Source organism: Dipteris shenzhenensis, chromosome 25 (assembly GCF_047967505.1).
Source record: "Dipteris shenzhenensis isolate YYH24624 ecotype China chromosome 25, Dip_SZ_1.0, whole genome shotgun sequence".
NCBI lineage: Eukaryota > Viridiplantae > Streptophyta > Polypodiopsida > Gleicheniales > Dipteridaceae > Dipteris > Dipteris shenzhenensis.
In genome coordinates this window covers 32,666,319-32,690,106 of record NC_141620.1, presented here as the reverse complement: position 1 = coordinate 32,690,106, position 23,788 = coordinate 32,666,319, and the positions used below count along the sequence as shown (strand labels likewise).

The following is a 23,788-nucleotide window of genomic DNA, read 5'->3' as shown; positions in this document are numbered from 1 at the left end:
ATTGGGCAATAACTATTGTTGTGGGGTGGTGTCATTGACAGATAGTGGTCAGTGAAGTTTGCATGTTTATTGAGAGTTTCCTGACAATCGTGGGGTCATGGGTGGTGAGATATGAATGTTAGATGCCACATCGTGATGGGGAATATTTGCACACTAACAGAATGATATGAATTCAACACATGGCACTTCCTTTCATTCTGTGTCAAAATTATTGGCATTGTGTTTTTTAATCAATCCCTTAAATGTTGGAATTGTGTAATTAGCCTTTGAAATTCTATTTTAGATAAGTTAAATATTTCACCTTTGGCTCAATTTAAGCCTTTGGTTGCATCAATGTTGATTTGAATTATTCTCAATTATTGTGAACCTTGTTTTATTCTAAATTACTATGAACCTTTAGTTGGATTTTGGAGACTGACCTAGTAAGTCCTTGCTCCATGGAATATTATCAACTGACCAAGTAAGTACTTTGCAAACATTGTACCTAGTGGTTAGCATTGGCCTTAGTAAAGAATGCCCTTTCATGGTCTTCTTCTAAAATATTATGAACCTTTAGTTGCATCAATGTCAATTTTCTAGTATGTACTTGGTCCATGGTAAATTATCCAAGTGACCAAGTAAGTCCTTTGGAAACATTGCACCTAGTAAATCCTTCCTCCATGGGGTATTTTGAAATGCCAGTGAGAAGAAGATTGAAGGAGTATATAGAAAAAAACATATTCTAGAGAGAGAAAAAGATTGAAATATTTGTAAAGACTTGTGCTCAAAACCATTTGTGCAACGTCAATCCTTTACAAGTCTGTGTTTCATATGTTGTTACTTGGGAGAACACTTTTCCTTCTCGGCTGCCATATCCTCTGCCTGCTCTCTTATACTCTGTCCTATTCAATCCAATCCTTCACAATTCATCCTCGTATGCAAGCATGAAGTTCTATCTCCAAAGCAAAGTCTTGCCATCATCCTCGAGTGTAACGTGATCTATTTCCTGCCATTTCCAGAGTTGGTACTGTCGTTTTTGCTAGCTTTTGACTTCTCAAGCTTTTCCTTTGGGTTTTTCTAATTCTTCTTGTTTTCTTCATCTTTGTTTCTTCCAAACTTCCTCCCTCGAACAACTTTGAGGTCAAAAATAACAAGTACACTTTCTCACCTGATCTTAATCTCTTATTTCTCTAGTTCAGATGAAACAAAAGCTTTTTTTGTTTCGATGTTGCTCTCTACTCTCTCTTCTTGCATTGTTCTTATTGTTTTTCTTCAACCCATCTATTTCCTCTGTAGATTTGCTCCTAGTCATGAACAAGATGGTTTTTGTCTTTGGTCTCGAAGTGCAACAAAAAATGCTATTGGTTTTCAAAGAGGAGACCACTGAGTTGTCTCGACACCCTGAGAGTATCATTTGATTTGCAAGATACGCCCTTCACATTGAAGACATTAGGAATTGATGTTGAGGACATTAAGCTAGAACCTATGAAGCTTCCAAATGGTGACTTAGGTTATCTGATTGATCCTGGTTTTAGCAGCACTTATAAAGTTTTCAAGGTTCCATCATGCTCAAGAGTGAGCATAGACGTTGATGAAGATGTTTCTGTGCCAAAAAATCTAAGCTACAACTACAAAGTTTATAAGGGAGCATCTAGATTAAAAGTAAGGATAGCGTTGATGAAGATGTGCCTATACAGAAAAACCCAAACTCCTGCTTCAAAGTCCATAAGAGAGATCCTAGCTCTAAAGTGAGTATCAACATTGATGCAGATATAGGCACGGGGAATTAGCCAATTGCAAGTGTTCTTAAACTGATACGTTCTTTGCCTTAGGGTTTAAGTTTGCATGCTTTCACCATGTGGTTTTGAAATCTTCAATGACTGGAATAGAGAGGAAACATGCATGTCATCCTTGGATTGATTATGTTACTTTTACAAGTGATGTTTTCCTCGGGTGGTCCATTTCAGCAGGTGTGCAAGCAATTTGAGATGTATCACTATGGAATGTCCCTACTACTCTAGACCAATGTTTCAAATGTAACACAATGGAAAGGATGATTGAAACGAGTATGTGAGCCTAGCTTAATCAGAGCATAGAATGTTTGTTGCCATTGTGTGCTAGCTCTAGAATGTGTTTCTACTTGTCCTATTGTGATGTAGTTTTGCATTCCCAGGGACCATGCAATCACCACAAGATGTGCTATTCATCTTGGCAATCGATCATCCTCATCCCTGTGAAGAAGGTACTAGCAGAGTGGATGAGGACAACATTGAGGAGATGTTAATGGCAAGAGCGAAGATGAACCCATTCACAATGCCAAAACTTGTCATAGGTGTGGACAAAGACATGATACTGGATTTGCTTATGGGTGATCCTATGGGAGAGACCATAGAGATTGGAGATGAGGAATTTTCCAAGTTGCTAGAGTTCGCAACACCCCTGTCTAGTAATAAGAGGATTGAGAAATGCTTGGAGCATACAAAAAAGGCCCAAGGCATGACATCCAAAGGTTTTGAGGCCATGCTAGACCTCAAAAAGAAATGCAAGTACCCTTTCATTCATAGCATTATGTTTCTAGGACAACTAGAAGCTCGACATCAACCACATGTGTTCAAAATGTCAACCAAGGGTCTTGGTAGTGGCTTGGATCTTGTGAATAGAATGAGACCAAGAGGAAATCTAGATAAAATGTGGGTTCATTTTGATCATGTTCATAGAGTATCTAGTTGGCCAACTTAACACAATTAATTGTTTCATGCCTCCTCTATGGAAGGCTAGATGATGGTGTTTTAATGTTTTTTCCCCTTCTATTGTATTTCTTTTTTTCCGCTAAAGCTAATGTTGCCTCTAGCTAGGTTTTTGCTTGATTTTATGATGCCTCATACATGGAAGGTTTAGTAATCTTTCATGCCTCCTTGATGGCAGGCTAAAGGTTCTTTTATAAACAAAAGAAAATATTAATCTTATAGAATGTGAGAACATCCTCTACCTGAACAATTCATGTATACCCACGAAGCTATGACACAATGTAAGATGATGGGCTGTATACTTTTGATTTGAAAAAGCTAACCTATGTTACACTGGTTTCGTGAAATGCTAGGTAATTTTTCTCCTAGATTATTGCCATTCATCATGCCTCTTATATGGTAGGCCAACACTTCTATCTCCAACATTTCATGATGTCCCCGTAGCATTTTCACTTTGCAAATACGAGTCCAAATGGGTCCAATTTTCCTAGGTAAAGCAATAACAAGCCGGGGTGTGCAAAAATTATCTATCTACCCATTTAGAAGTCCGTTGTTCCAACAACTAGTTTTTTCTGGATGGTGGCAGGTAAGCGGACCCCGACCTCAGAACATAGACTACTAGATGGATTCGACATTTTGTTACTAGCTGTACTCATATATCCATATTATAATATGAAAAAAGTTTTTCCACCTTTATCTGAGCATTGTGTGCGGTGTTGTTTATAGGTTTAAAGAAGAAGATATAAGTAACAAACAACCCTTTCTAGTGGTTGAGAGGGATAATGAAATGTTTATTGAGAAGAAAGAGTCATTTGGCAAAGATGATGTAAGCCATTCAAAAAACCTTTTCAATTGATAAGAACTAGGCTTTGCATGTCCAGGTGGCCAAATCTTTCGTGCCATAAGATTCCTTTCTTTTTGTTCAAAGATGTAGGCCTTAAATATAGAAATGGGTGATGTTAATTTATAAGGCATTCTCTCTCAATCCCCCAGGGTATCAATTTAAAGTGACTAGTTTTGTCTCAGATGGGACATTTCCTTTCCTCAAATTTTGCCTTCTTTTTTTATTCAAACAAATAGAAGGTTTTTCTTCGCACATGAAAGATACAAAACATTATGTATATCCAGTAGATTTGTGTTGATATGTTATCCATATCATTAATTTGATGAAGTTTGGAGTCTCCTAGCTTTACTTGGTCATTATCACTTCTCTCTAAGTGAGAGAACCCTCCTTGTGTGGAATGAAGTGATTGGAGGCTCTCTAGAGTCAATAATCCATGACTCATTAGCCTGGCCACACCATGTTGATTTTGAGATAGCTAAGCATTTCTTAGAGTTACTTGTGTGGCAATGCCTTTACCACTAGATTTAGAGTAGCCCACACTCGGGAGGTAACCTTTGCATAGGAATAGCAAGGTCCTTTCTTCTTTGTGTTGGCTTGATCATGATAATCTTTTTTATAGTGCCCATGTATACTCATATATATATGATAGAGGAATAAGCTGGAGTAGCTTTTGCTCCACCACTTTTAGTATCTAGTAGCACCCAATTTCAACTTGATTGCACTACAAAGGCTACACTTTGAGAATGTGCTTGTATGAGAAATTGAGACTGGCTTGAAGTCTATGTTGCAAATTCTATTGAATGTTGACTTTGGAACTTCCTTGTACCCTAGTGTTTTCATGGTCATATTGATCTCATGCATTATGTCCACTTGTTTGTACATATCTAGAATGACAAGTTGTGTTTCTCTCATGCCATCTATTATTGTTCGAGCTTTATGCGGCATCCTTTTAGCATTGTTATTCACAAAGTCATGTAATACATCTCTTGCCATCTCCACATGATCCAACCCTTTGCTAATGATGTGTTTAAACCTTAACTAACGTTTAAAACTAAACTAACATTTAACCTTAACTAACGTTTAAACGTAAACTAATATGACTAATTAGCACTATCCTAAACCTAAATTAACATTTAACCTTAACTAGTGTTTTAAACCTAAACTAATATGACTAATTAGCATAGACTAAGTAACTATCCTAAACCTAAACCTAAAGGCCAAAAGCTATTGGAGTCATAGCTTCCCAAGTCCTTCCGAATCGCCTCCATCGTGAGCTCCACCACCGCCAACGCCTTGTAGTCCACCATCGCCATCAAGCTCTACATGTTGCCCATCGACCTTGCCATCGCCATCATGCTCTCTAGAGTCGTTTGCATGCTGCCTTTTGCCATTGCCATCGCCATCATGATTTGAGTCTTGTGCATGCTGCCCATCGCCATCGCCATTTCCCTCACACTCATGTCCACGCTGAGAATTGGCATCTCTCTTGGAATCTGCATCAATGTCTGGATCTCCAGATTCTCCATGACACTGAGAGTCCACATCACACGTAGGGACGACCTCGTTATCGACAACAAGCTTTGGGACTCCGATGACATTTTTGTGTGCATCAACCTCTAGGAGGACATTTCCATCGCACGCTCCATTACCACATTCGAGGTCCATTTTAGAGATGAGGTGGGTGCTTTCTCAGAGTCTCTCTCTCTCTCTCTCTATCTCTCTCTTACACACCCACACACCCATAAACACACACGCTTTCTCTCTCTCACGCTCTCTGAGAGTCTCTTTCACTCTCTCTCCCTCTCATGCTCTCTCTCTCACACTCTCTCTCTATCTCTCTCTCTCTCATGCTTGCTCTCTCTCTCTCTCTCTCTGTGTCACGCTCTCTCTCTCTCTCACACTTACACACATGCTCTCTCTCTCTCTCACTCACACACATGCTCTCTCTCTCTAGCTTGCTCTCTCTCCCACACTCTCAACGACTTCCTCTCTCACTCACTCAGTGACATGCTCTCATAATCTCTATGTGTGTGTGTGTGAAGCTCGCTCGTTCGCTGTATCTCTTTCTCTCACATACACTGAGTCTCTCAAAGTCCTCTTTGATATCACTCATGCTCTCATAATCTCTCTCTCTCTCTCTCTCTCTTTCTCTCAAACTGTCTCTTTCAAGTCTCTCTCTCTCTCTCTCTTCCTCACTCTCTCTCTCTCTCTCACACTCTCAAAGTCCTCTCTTTCACTCATGCTCTCATAATCTCTCTCTCTCTCTCTCTCTCTCTCTCTCTCTCTCTCTCTGTCTCTCTCTCTCTCCCCCTCTCTCCCCCCCCCCCTCTCTCTCTCTCTCAAGATACTAAATATAGTAGTATGAACTCTTTTAACTATCAAGAATTCAAACAATTTTGAATTTCTTCCTTAACTCTAATTTCAAAATTTACACAAAGATTGGTTTTAAAACCGACCTCGATGGAGTATAGGAAAAAAAAGTTTAGTAATTGGTCCAAAATGTGATATCAATGCTCCACTCTCGTGTAACTACACGGGAACCAGCTAACTCTACTTGTAAGCCCCCCATATGAGGAGAAGGCATTTGAGTAGCTCGGTTATCTGGTAGGTCTTGGTTTGGACACCAGATGGGGGCCATGTGTGGCCTGATGGCTAGACGGCTTCAGATAGAGTTAGCACACTGCCAATTAGACTACATGCTAGTGCGGGAAGGCATCCCATGACTAACCGCATTGAGGATAGATGGAGCATTTCCTAGGGCATCCACACTCTTAGGTTGCGGGGCCTGTTTGGAGTCCCAGATGATCTCGGATGGCTGTGGGCCGAACGGACACCGTAGGTTAGTTGCTCTATTTTGCGCACTGGTTCTATCATGTGGTCGGTGGCCTATTTTAGGGCTGACCCCTAGTCAGTCGTTTTGGGCGGACTGGGTCGATCACCCAATTGGGTCTAACCGACTATGACTGATGGCTATAGAAGAGCAAGCCCGTGAAGCCCATTTCATCAGTGGCTATAGCAACCCTAATTCCTTAGCATCCAGCCTCCGTCCTCTACTGTTTCTAGCACACTATCGAAGCTTCTTTCACAAGAGTGCACGGTTGGGAGGCAGTGCTATCTATTGTATCAGTTCTACAGTAATCAAATTTTGATTCTCCATACTATTTGCTTTTCTCTCTTGCATACGAGATCTTGTTATCTGTTGAGCATAGACGTATTATTTTCTTACACAAAATTCAAATTTCAAAAAAATTTGAATTAGTTTTTTAAAATTTCTCCAATTTTAAAGCTTTTGTACAAGCTAAAGTTTTCAAATATTATGTATGTAAATAGGAGCATTTATATTGTACCTAAGTTTGGGGTTACACATTTGTCTAATTTTCTTCACTAGAATGGACTTAAATTGATCTTGGATAGAGAGATAAAGTTTAATTTCCTTCATCCCCTCAACCCCGATCTTGGATTAGGAGATGAAGGTCACCCTAAATCCAAGTTTTCATTCACCAAGATCATTTTTAAAACCGGTCTTGGTTAGCAGATGAAAGACCTAGCCTTTTTATGTTATCCTTCCCTTCCCTCCTTTCTTCTGTTATCTCTCCATCCCCAAGAAGATCAAAGGAAAGGCCTTTTAGGTCACCAAAGATCGGTTTTAAAACCGATCTTGGAATTGATCTCAAATGCTACGGTTAAATTTTGGCATTTAAATTTGATACCTACTTACAATCTTAGTCATTCTAAATGCAAAATAAATTATGCATATGAAAGGTGGTAGTGTCTGGGTTTTTATTTGTGTTTTCTTTTTGTTGATTTGACATTGTGTTGTAAAATAGGACATGGCTAGTAAGAGTACCAAAATGTCGACTAAGAAGTCAAAAGGAAAGAGAGTAACTTGAACGACTGGTGATAGTTGTGCAACCAGCAAGAAGATCGAGCCCTCCCAGGATGTTTGTAATGGTTGCAATCACAACAAGACAAAGCAACTATAGATGCGCAAAATAGCGGGTGTGTCTATAGGTGCTACTCGAATAGAAAAAATACGAGCACATCTAATAGCACATCTATTAGCGCATCTACATTGTGAATTAGACGCAAATTTAGATGCAAAATAGAGAATACAGAAAATGAAATTTTGGTGCAAGCTGTACATCACTGCTTTCCTAACACTACCCATGATTACCAAATCACGTAATTGTAACAAAAATATCAATTTCTCTATACCTCTTTTCTTGGTCTTTGTGAAGGCCCCCTTCAAAAACCTCATGCATCCAGTGGGAGTACGAACTGTAGTGATAGCTCACTTCACCACCACCATCTCTATCTTTGATAACCTCCACAGTGCACGAGGTAAAAAGACACACCCATTTGGCCTCTCTTGTGGCCAAGCTTCACGCATCCTCCCTATGATGCGTAGATCCTTGCTTATGCCTATGGAATCTCGTGTCCCATTCAAATGTTCCCAAATGGTAGACGCCACATCCTTGAAGATATGCATGGGATCAAGCAGGTGATTGATCTTGAGGTGGGACCAATATGGTAAATGATAAAAGATGGAGTATCTAAATAAAAGCTGGTGTTAGCATGGGCAATCTTTATTTCTAGCTAATATAGTGCACAATAGCTACAAACCCTCACCAGCTCATGCCAAGTGGTGGAGGAGGACTTCGTGGATCCATCCCAAATTCTCATCCAATCTCCAACAGTGAGTGACTGTGGGGGGACTTCATTTCAAGGGGCGACATATCTAGGATGATCAGGGGGGAGAAATCGATGGTGATTCTCATAAATGACCTTATACAATGCATCTACCCCCATGAGGCAACTAGCGAAGGACCACAAACAGGACATGCATGGTAACCCGATGTAGTGAGACCTGAACAATAGATGCAATTAAGGGTTCTAGGTGGGTTTAGGATTCCACATCGATTGCCTACTCATAATTTAAAGTGCAATGCTTACCTGAACACTTGGCATAGCCTAGGAAGTCATGCATCATCCACATCAAGACTACTTTGCAGTTGAAGTCTCGTGACGAGGGAGGCTTGCTCACATCATGCACCTCGATACCTCTCCAAAGTATCTCTAGCTCGTCAATCAAAGGCTCCAAATAAACATCAAGATTTTTGACTTTATGTTTCCCTAAAATTAGATGGGATAACTTAACATGTCCTCTCTTAATCTCCATAGAGGGTGGAAGATTATAATTCACCAATATCACTAGCCATACACTATAAGAGGTGCTTTTGAGACCAAATGGGTTCACACCATCCATACCCAATCCAAGTCTCAAGCTCCTAGGTTCTTCCTTAAAGCTTGGCCATGTGTCTTCAATATGCTTCCATGCAGGAGTGTCTATGGGAGTTCTCCACTTGCCATCCGTTGATTGATGGGAGGAATGCCATGACATGAGCTTTGCAATGGATTTGCACTTGAACATATGTTGGATGCAAGGGATTATGGGAAAATGTCGTAGAACCTTACGAGGCACATCCAAAGTTTTGAGATCTGCTCTATATCTTACCTCTCCACAAGGAGGACACCCTCTTGCATCCTTATGTTGTCCACGAAACAAAACACAATCTTTGATGTATGCATGGATGCACTTGTAATCTAATCCTCCAAGAGAGGTCACATGTTGCCTTGCCATATCTCTTGAGGTCGGTAATTTATTCTCCCTTGGGAGCATTTAACACAATAGCTTGCACGTGAATACCATAAATGAGAAAAAGCCTTCGAGTAATTGACCCACTAACATAATTCACGATGTTGGCAAAAGAGTAATGCATTCAAACTTGCATTACTTCATCCATAGATGGTCTACAAGTTTAGTAACTCAAGGGAGGCATGTAGAACAAACAATGTGCATTCTTAAACAGTGGAGTTGATGCTACGGAAAAAGATCATCTTGCTCCATGCTAAGGACTGATGGACATATAAATCCCGCACCATATCATCAAACACCTCCTCCTCCATGGCCTCACGAGGTAATGGTGGAGGGCTACTATCACCATCACTCCATGCATCCATAACGGTCCCTCCTAAAGATCCCACCTCATATCACCGATGCTTCGCCTCCTCACGACAAGCATAGGGCAACATATGCGGGTGTGGCACTGCATCCTGTATCAAATTAAAACGGGATTATAACTCAAACACATGAGTACCCATAAGTATCTCAATCAACCTTAACTCTTTAACACCTACCATGTTTATGGTCGCATCCCATTCTCCATACTTTGAAATGTGATTGAGTGTAATTCTGCGTGCATGATACATGTTTCCTCGACATCAATCACACATACATTTGATTTTTTGCTCCAACCACATTTTTCAATGGTGGATATGGAGGGATTCATCCTCACTAGAGCTACTTGTTGAAGATGAAGACATCCTATATATAAACAACCCAAAAAATTTGTTATTGGATGAGTTGTAAATGTCAAAACTCTGTGGAGCATCTAAAAGCACATCTAACACTGTGTCTGTACTGTGGAGCACGTCTAAAACTTACTTTAGACGCATTGATAGACACATAGATAGACGTGCTTTTAGACGCGCAGATAGATGCGTAGATAGATGTGCAGATAGACATGTAGACTGTGAGCTCATTTTCGAACCTACTTTTAGCACACTTGCTTTTCTTCACATACTTTTAACGTCATGCGACTTGTTTTCCTATTAATAGACACAGCTCCGAGCATCCACACTTATCTCCAAGCACCCACACTCATCTATAGGCTTACACAATCATCCCCAAGCACACAAGAGAAGAGAGTCAACAAGGAAAAGAAGAAAGAGAAGTAGAGGGTGAACAAGCAAGAGAAGAAAGAGAAGCAACTTTGAAGAAGGATTCTCCATACTATCTGCTTTTCTCTCTTGCATACGAGATCGTGTTATTTGTTGAGCATAGATGTTGTATTGTTTTCTTACATGGTATCAGAGCCTGGACTCTAGCAAGAAGATTTGGTAGTGTGTTTTTATTTGCAAGCATATTGTAAGAGATGGCTCAGCCCACAAGACTACAAATCCCATCGTTCGGCGAAAGCGAAAAGTTGGACGGCACTAACTATCCACTCTGGAAGTTCAAGATGAAGACCATCCTAAGTGCATACGAGCTTTGGGATACTACTACTGGGGTTGATGTGAAGTCAGTTGCAAGACCGGATCTAGCCAATGTAGGACAATAGATAGTACCAACTGCGGATGAGATTCTCGTGTGGACAAGAAGAAATGCAGATGCACTGTGCTCTATTGTCTGCAGTGTACGTGATTTCATCATGGCGTTAATTCAACATGTCCCCATAGCAGAGGAGGCATGGATGGTCTTGAAAAATTTAGTACAAGACCACGATTCAGATGCGGATTCAGAATCTAGAGACAACTCGCGAACGAGAAACTATTTGAGTCTGAAGCGACAGAGAAGTTCACCACCAGGGTGAAGAATCTATGCGATTAGATGACTGCAATTGGCATCACCATCACCAGCAATCTAGCACGAAGGTGCATACGGATTCTCCCACCAAAGTACGATGGTCTTGTTACAGCGCTAAATACATAGAATAGAAATATGCCCCTCAACTTTGAGGATTTCATTGCGATGCTTCTAGAGGAGGAGATGCATCAAAAGATGAGGACTAGAGAAGATTCGGCTTTCTCGACTGGATCAAAGAAAGGTAAGGGTAAGGACTCTGGTAACCCATCTTCTTTTGATGATAAAAAGAGAAAGAAGAAGATCAAGTGCTTCTATTGCAACAAGGCAGGGCACAAGCAGAATGAGTGCTAAAAGAAGATTGCAGATGAGAAGAATGGAGTAAAGAAAGAGTCCAGCAATAGTGCGATAGGCAGTACCAGTAGAGCTATTCGTAGCAACTGAGGAGATTTGCACAGAAGCAGTTCATGTACCTGTGGATGAGCCTTGGATTATTGAAAGTGGTGCATCATGCCACATGACCAATCGGAAGGATTGGTATACCTCTCTACATCTGGTAGGGAATGACATCTTGGTAGTAGTCAGCAATTATGCAAAATGTCCAGCAAAAGGAAAAGGTACGATTGCTCTCAAGTCAGATGGAGTTGTAAAATAGTTGTCCGATGTTCTTTATGTGCCAGATATCAAGAGGAACTTGTTGTCCGTTTCTGCAATCATGGATCGGGACCTCAAAGTTCAATTCGATAAGAATGGTGCACAGATTTTGGATCTTCAAGGGAAGGTCATTGGTAAAGGTACACAACACAACAACATCTATGAACTCTCAGCTTTTAGTGCTCGAGCCGATGTGAAGAACACTAAGCGGTGGCATGAGAGGTTTGGTCATCTAAACCTTAGTTCTTTAAAGGAGATGCATAAAAGTGGAATGATTGCAGACATACTAGAAATTACAGATCTGCCCGATGTATGTGAAGCTTGCATGATGGGCAAGTAGCATTGGCAGCCCTTTCCTAAAGAGGCCAGCAGGGCAAAGGCTCCTCTAGAGCTTGTTCACACGGACATCTACGAAAAGATGGAGACGGAAGCTTTGGGTGGTTCCTACTACTTCATGATGCCGATTGACGACTATAGTAGAAGGATATGGATATACTTCCTAAAGACTAAAGATCAGGCTTTTAGTAAGTTCAAAGAATGGCATGTAATGGTTGAGAAAGAAATAGGGAGGAAGGTGAAGAAGTTGAGATCAGACAGAGGTGGTGAGTTCACATCAAGTGAATTCGAAAGTTACTACAAAAGTCACACGATCAAGAGGCAGAAACCCCTGCCACATACATCATAGCAAAATAGAGTAGCAGAGCGCAAGATGTGCATCATCTGCAAAATGGGTAGGAGTATGATGAAAGGGATAGATTTGCCAAAGACTTTTTGGGCTGAAGCATGTAACACGGCAGTTTACATTATGAATCGTAGCTACACGAAGGCTATGAATGGGATGATTCCACTGCAGGCCTTTTCTGGTAAGAAACCTTCAGCTGCACATTTCAGTGTTTTTGGATGTGACTGTTTTGTGCATGTCCCTGATGCTAATAGGACCAAATGGGAACCGAAGAGCCGAAAGTGTATTTTCTTGGGCTACAGTGAAGAGGCAAAGGGTTATCATCTCTATAACCTTGTTACCAAGAAGGTAATAGTAAGTCATGATGTGGTCTTCACAGAATAGCCGCATCAATATGAGGAGCATGCTTCCTTCCCAAACAACTAGGACCAGGATATCCATCCAAAACAACCACCAATAGTAGACTGAACTCCTCCAATAGTGCTTGGGAGGATTCAAGATAAAGAAGAGGAAGATGAGCCTGCAGAACCACAATGGAAACGGCCATTCCCGAAGTGGATAGAGCAGCTTTTGGATGACAGAGAACCTCCAGCCATTGAGGAGGAACCATCCGAACACCGTTGACGGTCCAAGACATTAGAGGAGCAAAGAAGGGGACAAGAACACTTGGTCAACTATGCTTTGATGACAGAGGTGATCCATGCTAAAGAACCCAAGTGTACTGAAGAGGCACATAGTGATGATAGGTGGATGGAGGCTATGCAGTCAGAGTATGGCTCCATAATGAAGAACAACACTTGGGACCTTGTGGATCGACCACCAAAACGCAAGGTAATCGGCACCAAGTGGGTGTACAAGATCAAGTACAAGTCTGACGGCATATTGGATAAGTACAAGGCTTGGCTTGTGGCAAAAGGATTTGCACAAGTACATGGTTTTGATTATTAGGATACTTTTGCTCCCATAGCTCGACTAACCACAATTCGCAGTGTTTTGGCTTTAGCAACCCAGGGAAGTTGGCCCGTGTTTCAGATGGATGTAAAATCTGCCTTTCTGAATGGAGATCTCAAGCAGGAGGTATATGTGGAACAACCACTAGGTTTTGTGATCCTCGGTTCTGAAGGTAAAGATTATAAACTAAAGAAGGCACTTTACAGGCTGAAACCTTCCCCACGAGCATGGTACCAGTGGATTGATGTGTACTTTCTACAAAATGGGTTCAGGAGTAGCCCATTTGATGCAAATTTCTATATCTTCAGAGAAGGAGGCAGGTGTATGATCGTGGTCCTTTATGTGGACGACCTTGTCATAATAGGGAACCATGAAGAGAAGATCTTGCAGACAAAGCATTTGCTAGGAAGAGAGTTTGAAATGACAGACCTCGGACAGATGCATTTCTGTTTGGGGATTGAAGTTTGGCAAGAGCCAAAACAGAGCTTCATTTCACAACTGAAGTATGCTGGAGAGATACTAAAGGCATTTGGCATGGCTGTTGAGTGCAAGATAGTTGGCACCCCTATGGAGGTTGACGTGAAGCTCTCAAACGAGGATTCATCACCACTGGTGGATGAAGTGAAGTACAGAAGGCTTGTGGGCAGTTTGATTTACTTGTGCAACACATAGCCAAACATCAGTTTTGCGACTGGTGTACTAAGTAGGTTTTCCAATAAGCGCCGGGAGAACCACTGGAGGGCAGGGATGCACGTGTTGAAATACATCAAAGGCATACTTGATTACGGCATCACCTATACCAAGGGCAACATCTTGACCGTATTCTGTAACTTGGATTGGGCAGGAGACGTGGATAGCAGGAGATCAGTGATAGGTTACTATTTCTCACTTGGATCTGGAGTTATGTCATGGGTCAGCAAGAAGCAACCCACAGTTGCTCTTTCTTCTACCGAGGCTAAGTACAAATCAGCATGCTTTGCTTCTTGCAAGGTAGTATGGTTGAGGAGGATTTTAGGGGACACGGGTGCAGTGCAGAACAAGCCTACACAGTTATCATGTGACAATCAGAGTTGCATGGCAATTGCAAAGAACCCTGTGTTCCACGCTCACACAAAACACATTGAGATTCAATATCACTTTGTAAACGAGCTCATCATGGATGGAGAGGTCGACTTGGTGTACTGTCCAACTATAAAGAATGTTGCAGACATCTTCACGAAGGCTCTTAGAAGAGACCTGCTAGAGAGGCATCTTCATCGACTTGGCATTGGGCCGAAAAAGTAAGTTCACTTGCGGGTAGACATTGAGGGGGGGTGTTAGATATCAATGCTCCACTCTTGTGTAACTATGCAGGAACTAGCTAACTCTACCCCTCATATGAGGAGAAGGCATTTGAGTAGCTTGGTTATCTGGTAGGTCCTGGTTTGGACACCAGATGGGGGCCATGTGGTGCTTGATGGTTGGATGGCTTCAGATAGAGTTGGCACACTGCCAACAAAGCTACATGCAAGTGCGGGAAGGTATCCCATGACTCACCGCACTGAGGGTAGATGGAGCATTTCCTGGGGTAGCCCACTCTCGGGTTGCAGGGCCCATTTGGAGCCCTAGACGATCCTGGATGGCTCTGGGCCGAACGGGGGCCGTAGCCTAGTTGCTCTATTTTGTGCCATGGTTCTATTGTGTGGTCGGTGGCCTATTTCAGGACTGACAGTCGGCCGTTTTGGGTGGACTGGGGGTCATAGTCACCCAGTTGGGTCTAATCGACTGCTAGTGGTGGCTATATAAGAGCAAGCCCGTGAAGCCCAGTATCATCACTGGCTACAGTAACCCTAATTCCTTAGCATCTAGCAGCCTCTGTCCTCTACTGTTTCTAGCACACCATCGAAGCTTCTCTCACAGGAGTGCACGGGTGGGAGGTAGCGCCATCTATTGTCTCAGTTTTACAGTAATCAAATATTTGATTCTCCATACTATCTGCTTTTCTCTCTTGCATATGAGATCCTGTTATTTGTTGAGCATAGACGTTGTATTATTTTGTTACATATAGACACATCTAATAGCATGTCTATAGATGCGTTTGTCTTTTGGGAAAATAGACAGTTGTGCCTATAGATGCACTATTAGATGTGTCTATAGACGTGCTCCGATAGTCTTATCTATTCTTCCCTTTCCCCTTCATTTTCCTTCTCTTTCCCTTCCCCTTCCCCTTCCCCTTCCACTTCCAAGAAAAGGATTGCATATTAAATGAAGGAAATAAGTGATTGCATGAATGAAGAAAGGGATTACATGAATGATGGAAAGGGATTGCATGATTGAAGAAAGGGATTGCATGAATGATGGAAAGGGAAAGCATGATTGAAGAAAGGGATTGCATTCGTGAGAAAATAAGGGATTGCATTCTCTTTTTCTCTCCTTTCTCCTCTCTTTCCTTCTCTTTTCTCCTTTCTTTTTCTCTCTCATCTCCTTTCTTTTTTCTCCTCTCTTTTCCTCTCTTTTTCTCTCTTATCTCCTCTCTTTCCTTCTCTTTTTGTCTCTTTTCTCATCTCTTTCCTTCTCTCTTTTTCTCTCTTTCCCTCCTCTCTTTTCTCCTCTCTTTCCTTCTCTCTTTTTCTCTCTTTTATCCTCACCTTTTCTCTCTTTTTCCTTCTCTCTTTTATCCTCTCTTTCCTTCTCTTTTCGTGGTAATTTTCCTCTCTTATCTCCTCTCTTTTTCTCTCTTTTTTTCTCCTTGCTTTTCCTCTCTTTTCTCCTCTCTTTCCTTCTCTCTATTTTCCTCTCTTTTATCCCCTCTTTCTTTCACCTTGTCTCTTTTTTCTTCTCTCTTTTATCCTCTCTTTCCTTCTTTTTTCGTCTCTGTTTTTCTCTCTTATCTCCTCTCTTTCCTTCTCTTTTTGTCTCTTTTCTCATCTCTTTCCTTCTCTCTTTTTCTCTCTTTCCCTCCTCTCTTTTCTCTCTTATCTCCTTTCTTTTTTCACCTCTCTTTTCCTCTCTTTTCCTCTCTTATCTCCTCTCTTTCCTTCTCTTTTCGTCTCTTTTCTCATCTCTTTCCTTCTCTCTTTTTCTCTCTTTCCCTCCTTTCTTTTCTCCTCTCTTATCTCTTTTTCTCTCTTTTGTCCTCACCTTTTCTTTCTTTTTCCTTCTCTCTTTTATCCTCTCTTTCCTTCTCTTTTTGTGGTAATTTCACTCTCTTATCTCCTCTCTTTTTCTCTCTTTTTTTCTCCTCGCTTTTCCTGTCTTTTCTCCTCTCTTTCCTTCTCTCTATTTTCCTCTCTTTTATCCTCTCTTTCCTTCACCTTGTCTCTCTTTTATCCTCTCTTTCCTTCTCTTTTTGTCTCTCTTTTTCTCTCTTATCTCCTCTCTTTCCTTCTCTTTTCGTCTCTTTTCTCATCTCTTTCCTTCTCTCTTTTTCTCTCTTTCCCTCCTCTCTTTTCTCTCTTATCTCCTTTCTTTTTTCACCTCTCTTTTCCTCTCTTTTCCTCTCTTATCTCCTCTCTTTCCTTCTCTTTTCGTCTCTTTTCTCATCTCTTTCCTTCTCTCTTTTTCTCTCTTTCCCTCATTTCTTTTCTCCTCTCTTTCCTTATCTCTTTTTCTCTCTTCTGTCCTCACCTTTTCTCTCTTTTTCCTTCTCTCTTTTATCCTCTCTTTCCTTCTCTTTTTGTGGTAATTTTACTCTCTTATCTCCTCTCTTTTTCTCTCTTTTTTTCTCCTCGCTTTTCCTCTCTTTTCTCCTCTCTTTCCTTCTCTCTATTTTCCTCTCTTTTATCCCCTCTTTCCTTCACCTTGTCTCTCTTTTATCCGCTCTTTCCTTCTCTTTTTGTCTCTCTTTTTCTCTCTTATCTCCTCTCTTTTCTTCTCTTTTCGTCTCTTTTCTCATCTCTTTCCTTCTCTCTTTTTCTCTCTTTCCCTCCTCTCTTTTCTCTCTTATCTCCTTTCTTTTTTCTCCTCTCTTTTCCTCTCTTTCCTTCCTCTCTTTTCCTCTCTTTTACCATGTGAAGCTTCAATAGCCTAACATTGAGCAAGCAGAAATAAACTTCTGTCACTCTAATTCAAAGAATGCAGGAGTCTGTAAATGCTTGCTTAATGTCAGGCTATTACTCTATGTTTTCTTTTGCATCTCGTGACAAGGGCATGCTCAATGGTAGTCTTCTTCTTTTTTTTTCTTCAGTTCATCATGTGGCTAGGATCTTCAGCCTCACTTGATCTTTAGGATGCCATCTTTTGGGACTTATATAACCTTTTGGGGCACCCTCCCACTCTTGTGGAGTTATACACATACATGATGAGTACTACAAACACCCCTAGGAGTCAGCTGTATAGACTCCAAACCACCCCAATCCCACACCATCTAAGATTACCCCAGCAGAGTCGAGATAGCCCAGTCAGCTACAGAGCCGAGATAGCCCAGTCAGCTACAGAGCCGAGATAGCCCAGTCAGCTACAGAGCCGAGATAGCCCAGTCAGCTACAGAGCCGAGATAGCCCAGTCAGAGTCGAGATAGCCCAGTCAGCTACAGAGCCGAGATAGCCCAGTCAGCTACAGAGCCGAGCCCCTTCCCCCCCCTATAGTCAGGAGGTCCTTCTGCCTCACAGAGCTGTCGGCGTACTCTCATGCCATCGAGAGTCGCTTCTCCAGCTACGAGTGCCTAGTGTACTCCCATGCAGTCGAGAGTCACTCCTCCAGCTATGAGCGGCCAACGTACTAGCTCGACACGACAAGGCAACATGCATAGTAGTAGGGAGAGCGGTGGGGGATGCATGGTAGCCTACTTTGGGGGGGGTAATGGTGGGGACGAGAATGATTCAGATGATGCAAATGTGCTAAAGGGTGATGGTACGATTTACTATGACCACTCAGATAGGAGGCATCTTGATGGATGCACAGGGGAAGGACATCATGGCCTTCATGCACTCTATGATTTCTAACAACTACAAAGATTGCTTTATTCATTACAAAGACCATCCAAAAAAGTTGGCTGATGAGACCCTCACTACTGTTTGCTTTAGGTTTCCCAAATGTTCAGTTCATAGATAAATGGGCTAAGCCAAATATTGTTACGATACTTGAAAAATAAAAGATCTTCGCTAAAAGAGGCAGGCACTAGTCGAGATTGCCAGGCTCGAGGGAGGTTAACCACCAAGAAACCAGCCCCACACCACTCACAAGCGTGAGTGGAAGAAAGCAATGAAGGTAGCGAAGGCAGACCCCAGTCTGCAGCACGTGGAGGCATGAAGGTTCCAAATGGAGCAATATGGAAGCGTGCATTTTGGAGCAGGGGGTGCTGAATCATGGGAGGCCCAATTTGTAAGTATCGATCTCAAATTATATTGTCTATGTAGTTTATTAGGAGGTTGTTTCTTTGTACTAACCCCTCCACAAATTGTGTCATCTTGTAGCTTGATATCATGGTGGGCAGGTACCCTACTCCTGTCAAGACAGCCTACCACCACCACCATCGCAGAGGAGATACATGGAGGCACTTCTATGATGACAGGTTGATTACTGAGGAGCAATAAATCTGGGCTATTGAAGCGCCTCCCCAGGTATTTAAAAGTAATTAAATAATATCAATATTGTAGTAAAGATTTGATTTTTCATACATTGATACATGTTGTTCCTCATTTACAGGACCTTGCGGCTAATTAGGAGGGAGAAGATGAAAGAAGGGAGCGAAGAAGGGGGCGAAGAAGGGAGTGAGAACATGAAGAACTTAGATTAGTCGTAGAAGTAGTGCTAGCTACTTTTTTTTGTACTTAAAGCCACCGACTTGGCTTCGTGCCTCTCTTGTATATACACTCCTCTTATTTTTTGTACTTGAAGCCACAAGACGTGGCTTGGCTTCATGCTATATGTACATACAAGCACTTTTTGAGCTATGAATTAATATACACTCCTTTTATTTTTTTGGCTTTCAATTTTCTTGTGCAATGTTCTATCAATTAATGCCTTGTGAACTAAACGATTTGAAGTTGTAATGTTTTATTCAGAATTATAATTGTTGGCTATAGACATGCTTGCAATCGTGCTAATTAATATGCACTTGGCTATAAGAATTGAATTGCACAATGTGGAAATGGGATTCTTGTAACTACATAGCATACAGAACATACATAGCATTCGGTTCAACCACACAAAACTCTACTTTTATTAACAAAAAATATTCTATAGAGCATCTATAAGTGCGTCTATAAACACATTTATGTATGTGTCTCTCTATTTTTTAAAAAATTTCTAGCAAGGCATCTATTTGCGCATCTATAGGTGCATCTATGTACATGTTTGTCTGTTTTTTTAAAATTTCTAGTAGGGTGTCTATTTGCGTGTCTATAGGCACGTCTATATGCACGTCTATCTATTATATAGATGCACCTTTAGATGCGGGTCTGTAGATGCACCAATAGACGTGCAAATAGATGCCCGTAAGTTTTTTTTAAATTATGGAAACATGTCTCTGTGCGCATCTATAGGTGCCTTTTCTTGTTGTGAATGATCCACAGTGGGGATGGTATGTGGACACATATAGTGAAAGTGGAAAACCTTTCAAGAAGGTCCACTTGTTTGCTAAAAAAAATGATTCTTTGGAATTCAAAGATGTGGGGCATGTAACAAGAGTAAATAAGGGTATAGTGGGTCAAGAAGGTGATGAGGCCATCTTCATCCAAGTCAGCTTAAAGTCTACAACCTATCACCAACATATTATGATGAATAAAAAAATAAGAAGGATAAGAAGGATTCCATGGAAAAAATGGGCTGGAATATTGTCAATGATAAAAACACAACTCTGGACATGCTTGTTGACACTATCAATACAATCAGAATCAGTTAGACCATAAAAATGCCAAGAAAAATAGGTGAGGGTAATGTAAAACAAGCAAATACTGAGGAGATACATGTGCACCTTATGCAAAGCAATTGAAGCAGCTAACGAAGTCAATGGGTTGCAGTTGGGAGACCAGAGAAGCCTAAAGTTGTAGCCGCTAAAGGACACAAATCACAAAAAGAATGGGATGTAAGAATTCCTTCTATAATTCTCTTTTTAAAAGTTTCTATCTTCGTGATATTATTTATTAACTATACAAGATCGGTTTTAAAACCGATCTCGAGAGAAGTATGTGATTCCATGTGTTGTTTTTGCTTTCTCTTCATTATGTAAGCTTGGTTTTAAGACCGATCTTGAGAGCAGTGTGTCATATATGCTATATTGGTGTTATGCAAGACTTTATTAATACTATGCATTTGTCTTTTGGAAAGAGTTTCAACCAAAAAGATGTTCATATGATTATACATCCAGATGATCTCTTCCAAGGAAGGATGGATATCATGCATAGATATGTTAAGGGAAATTTGCCAAATAAAAATGGTCAGGTATCGGTCCAAGAGATGAGCACAACACAAATTCCTACTTTTGGTAAAGTGGGAGAAATCAATCAAGAAAAGGGCACTAAAAGACTAGGACCAACAATGTTCCACTATTTGTTGGGTATGGAGGATTCTATGATATCCATTTTGTATGGAATCTTAGAGAAAAATGTGATTTTATCTAGTTCCAAGGCATCAAGCATCAAAACCATGGATGAAAGGTGTTGCTACTTTCCTCAAGGAAAAGTCACAAGACAATCTAGGTAAGAGTTGGAAGGAGATGAAATTATTTTATGACATCACAGATGATTGTTATTAGATTGTATTTGGATATTGCAACGAGTGGTTGAAAGACCACTTGAATCTCAGCAATACGGCGGATGCAATGCTACCTCAAACTACTTTGGCATTCCTTACTTGGATACATAACTCTAAATTTGGTACCTCCAATCAAAGTGTGAAAGAAATGCCATGGAAGACCATAAATGTGGGTGGCAAGTTAGAGGGACAAGAGAGTGTGAACAGATAGACAGAAGAACGACAAATTGGAGTAGTTGTTTTTGATACACAGGCACCTCTGGAGCAAGAGTGGAAAGTATCTTTCTTTGAAAGATTCTTTGTAATGCTAAATGAAATAACACACAAAGCACCTGAAGATGGATTACTTGCCTTTGTTTTGGTAAAAAATGTATCATATTTGTTGGAAGCAATCAAAGGCTTACAATTGCAATTCAAGTATCAAGTGGGTCCATATGACATAGAGTCTTCCCAAGATTCTTTGTTTAAACATGCTCTTGGAGATTTGGTTGTTTTGGGTGTGGTTTACAACGAATCTTGTAATGCAATGATAAATCAACTAAAGAAGAATTAGACCAAGCCATCTGTATGTTTTGGATTAGATGACCAAGACTCTAAGAATGGTGAAGATATTGATGAGGAGGAAGCCTCCAAACATTTGTGGAATGGAACCTTTATCTCTTCTTTCATTGAGTACTTCTGAGAATTTAAATTGTAAACATATGTTCAATCTATATCATTTTGGATATAAAGACTCTAGCTGAGAGCAAGTTCTCTCAATGTAATCATATAATGATAGCTATAATTGCTATTATAATTCTTTGGTTCAATACAAAACTTGGGTCTTATGGCATCATGTCTTTTTTTAATTTATTAAAAGTTTTAAAAATTTTGTGCATATTGCGAGTGACAATGTTATTTTCATGAAATATTTAAGTCTCCTTTCATGGATTTATAAATTTATTACGTCAAGGAAAAATATTAAAAATAATTAAATTAACAAATAACTTAGGTATAGCTAGAATTTCTAATATAGGATTATTTCAAATTCTTGCATGTTGGTGCAAAAGTATAGATTGAAAAAACAATATTTTTATGTGAATATGATAGTGCCACAAAGTGAACTTTTGATTTGGGAAGAATATTTTCAGAAAGTAAAATTTTGATTTGGGAAAGATATTTTCACAAAGTAAACTTTTCATTTGGGAAGGATTTTTGGGCTTCGTCCAAAAACAATAGAAAAAGTCCAAAATTAATGAAATAGGTGTTTATTCCAGTGGCTTCTTCTCCCAACTTAACACAAGACATGTGATTAGCAATGTAATGTTGCGGACCACTATTTTTTTATTGAATTCTTGAAGCAAGAGGAACCATGTGGTTGCTCTTCCTATTGTACACAAAAGGTTCACAAGATAAAGCAATGCTTGATGGTCGGTGTAGAAGACTAAATCATTTGCCAATAACTAGTGTCAAAATTTCTTAACACTTTACACCATTGCCAGGGCTTCTCTTTTGGTGGTGGTACATTTGATATTTTAATCATTGAGTTGCTGACTGGCAAAGTAGAATTGGTAGTACTTCTTATGTTCACTAGGTTGGCAAAGCAGACTCCCACCAATTGCACACTTGGAGCCATAAATATAAACATGAAAATCAATATTCCGGTTGGGAGATATACGGATGGGTGTTGTGATTAGGCACCACTTTAGAATCTCAAAGGCTTGGTTGCATTCTTCTATCCATAAGAATTCCACCAATAATTTGTAAAGTTGTCTAGCTATCATGGTATACCACAAGATAGATCTTCTATAGTAGCCGGCATGTCCCATAAAGACCTATACACCTTTGGAATTTGTAGGAGGAGGCAATTTTATGACGATTTTGACTTTGTCCATGTCAGTTGGCAACTCTGTGTTGAGAAATGATGTGCCCCAAAACAACTCTGTGGGTGACCATGAGCTGGCATTTTGTTGGATCTAGGGAGATGCCATACTCCTTGCACTTGATTAGAACATTTTAAGTGGTCTTTTTAGTTTGAGTGGATGCACAACTCATCCAAGAACACCTTTAGGAACTTATTCGTAAAATGACTTGAAAGTGGTGAACATGACTAGACTTTGGAATGTGGCGGAGGCATTACAAAGAAAATATGCTCCCTTTTGTAGGCAATTGCTATTTTTGATTGGTTCATGTGGGAAATTTGTACTTGGTTATAGCCATTGAAGCCATCCAAGAAGCTGTATATCTTTGATCTAGCAAAAGTTATCCAACACTACTTCTATTAAGGGTAGTGGATCATGATCCTTGATTATGGCGGCTTCACATTCTTTAAACACATATCCTTAGCTTCTTGTTGCATTTAGGTATGATGACAATGGGTGAAACCCAATCAGTGTGCTCTATCTCATAGATAAATCCCGCATCTAAGAGTTTTCTAGCTCATCATAGACCATGGTGCCATATTTTGGATTTGTTCGATAAGGTCCACATACCTTAGGGTGGGCACCCTCCCTAATAGGTATCATGTGTACTACCACTTTTGGTGAAATTCCCTTCATTTCCTTGTATGACCATTCTAGGCAATATCTTCAAGAATGTGGCATCTACCATTTGGGAACATTTGAATGGGACACAAGATTCCGTAGGCATAAGGGAGGATCTATGCACCACAAGGAGGATGCATGAAGCTTGGCCACAAGAGAGACCAAATGGGTGTGTTTTTTTACCTCGTGCACCGTGGAGGTTATCAAAGCTAGAGATGGTGGCGGTGAAGTGCACTATCACTACCATTTGTACTCCCACTGGATGCATGAGGTGTTTGAAGGGGCCTTCACAAAGAGCAAACATATTTTTCC

General features: G+C 40.6%; 1 protein-coding gene across 1 annotated transcript in view; it reads left to right on the top strand.

Moving 5' to 3' along the window:
- Window positions 1–5,242: 5,242 nt before the first annotated feature.
- LOC147885765 (ent-kaurene oxidase-like) overlaps window positions 5,243–23,788 on the top strand; it is a 31,053-nt gene continuing 12,507 nt past the window's right edge. Inside the window, exon 1 of the mRNA XM_087396214.1 lies at window positions 5,243–5,247. Within this exon, the coding sequence (XP_087252340.1) occupies window positions 5,243–5,247 (5 nt within the window). The remainder of the gene's footprint in view (window positions 5,248–23,788) is intronic.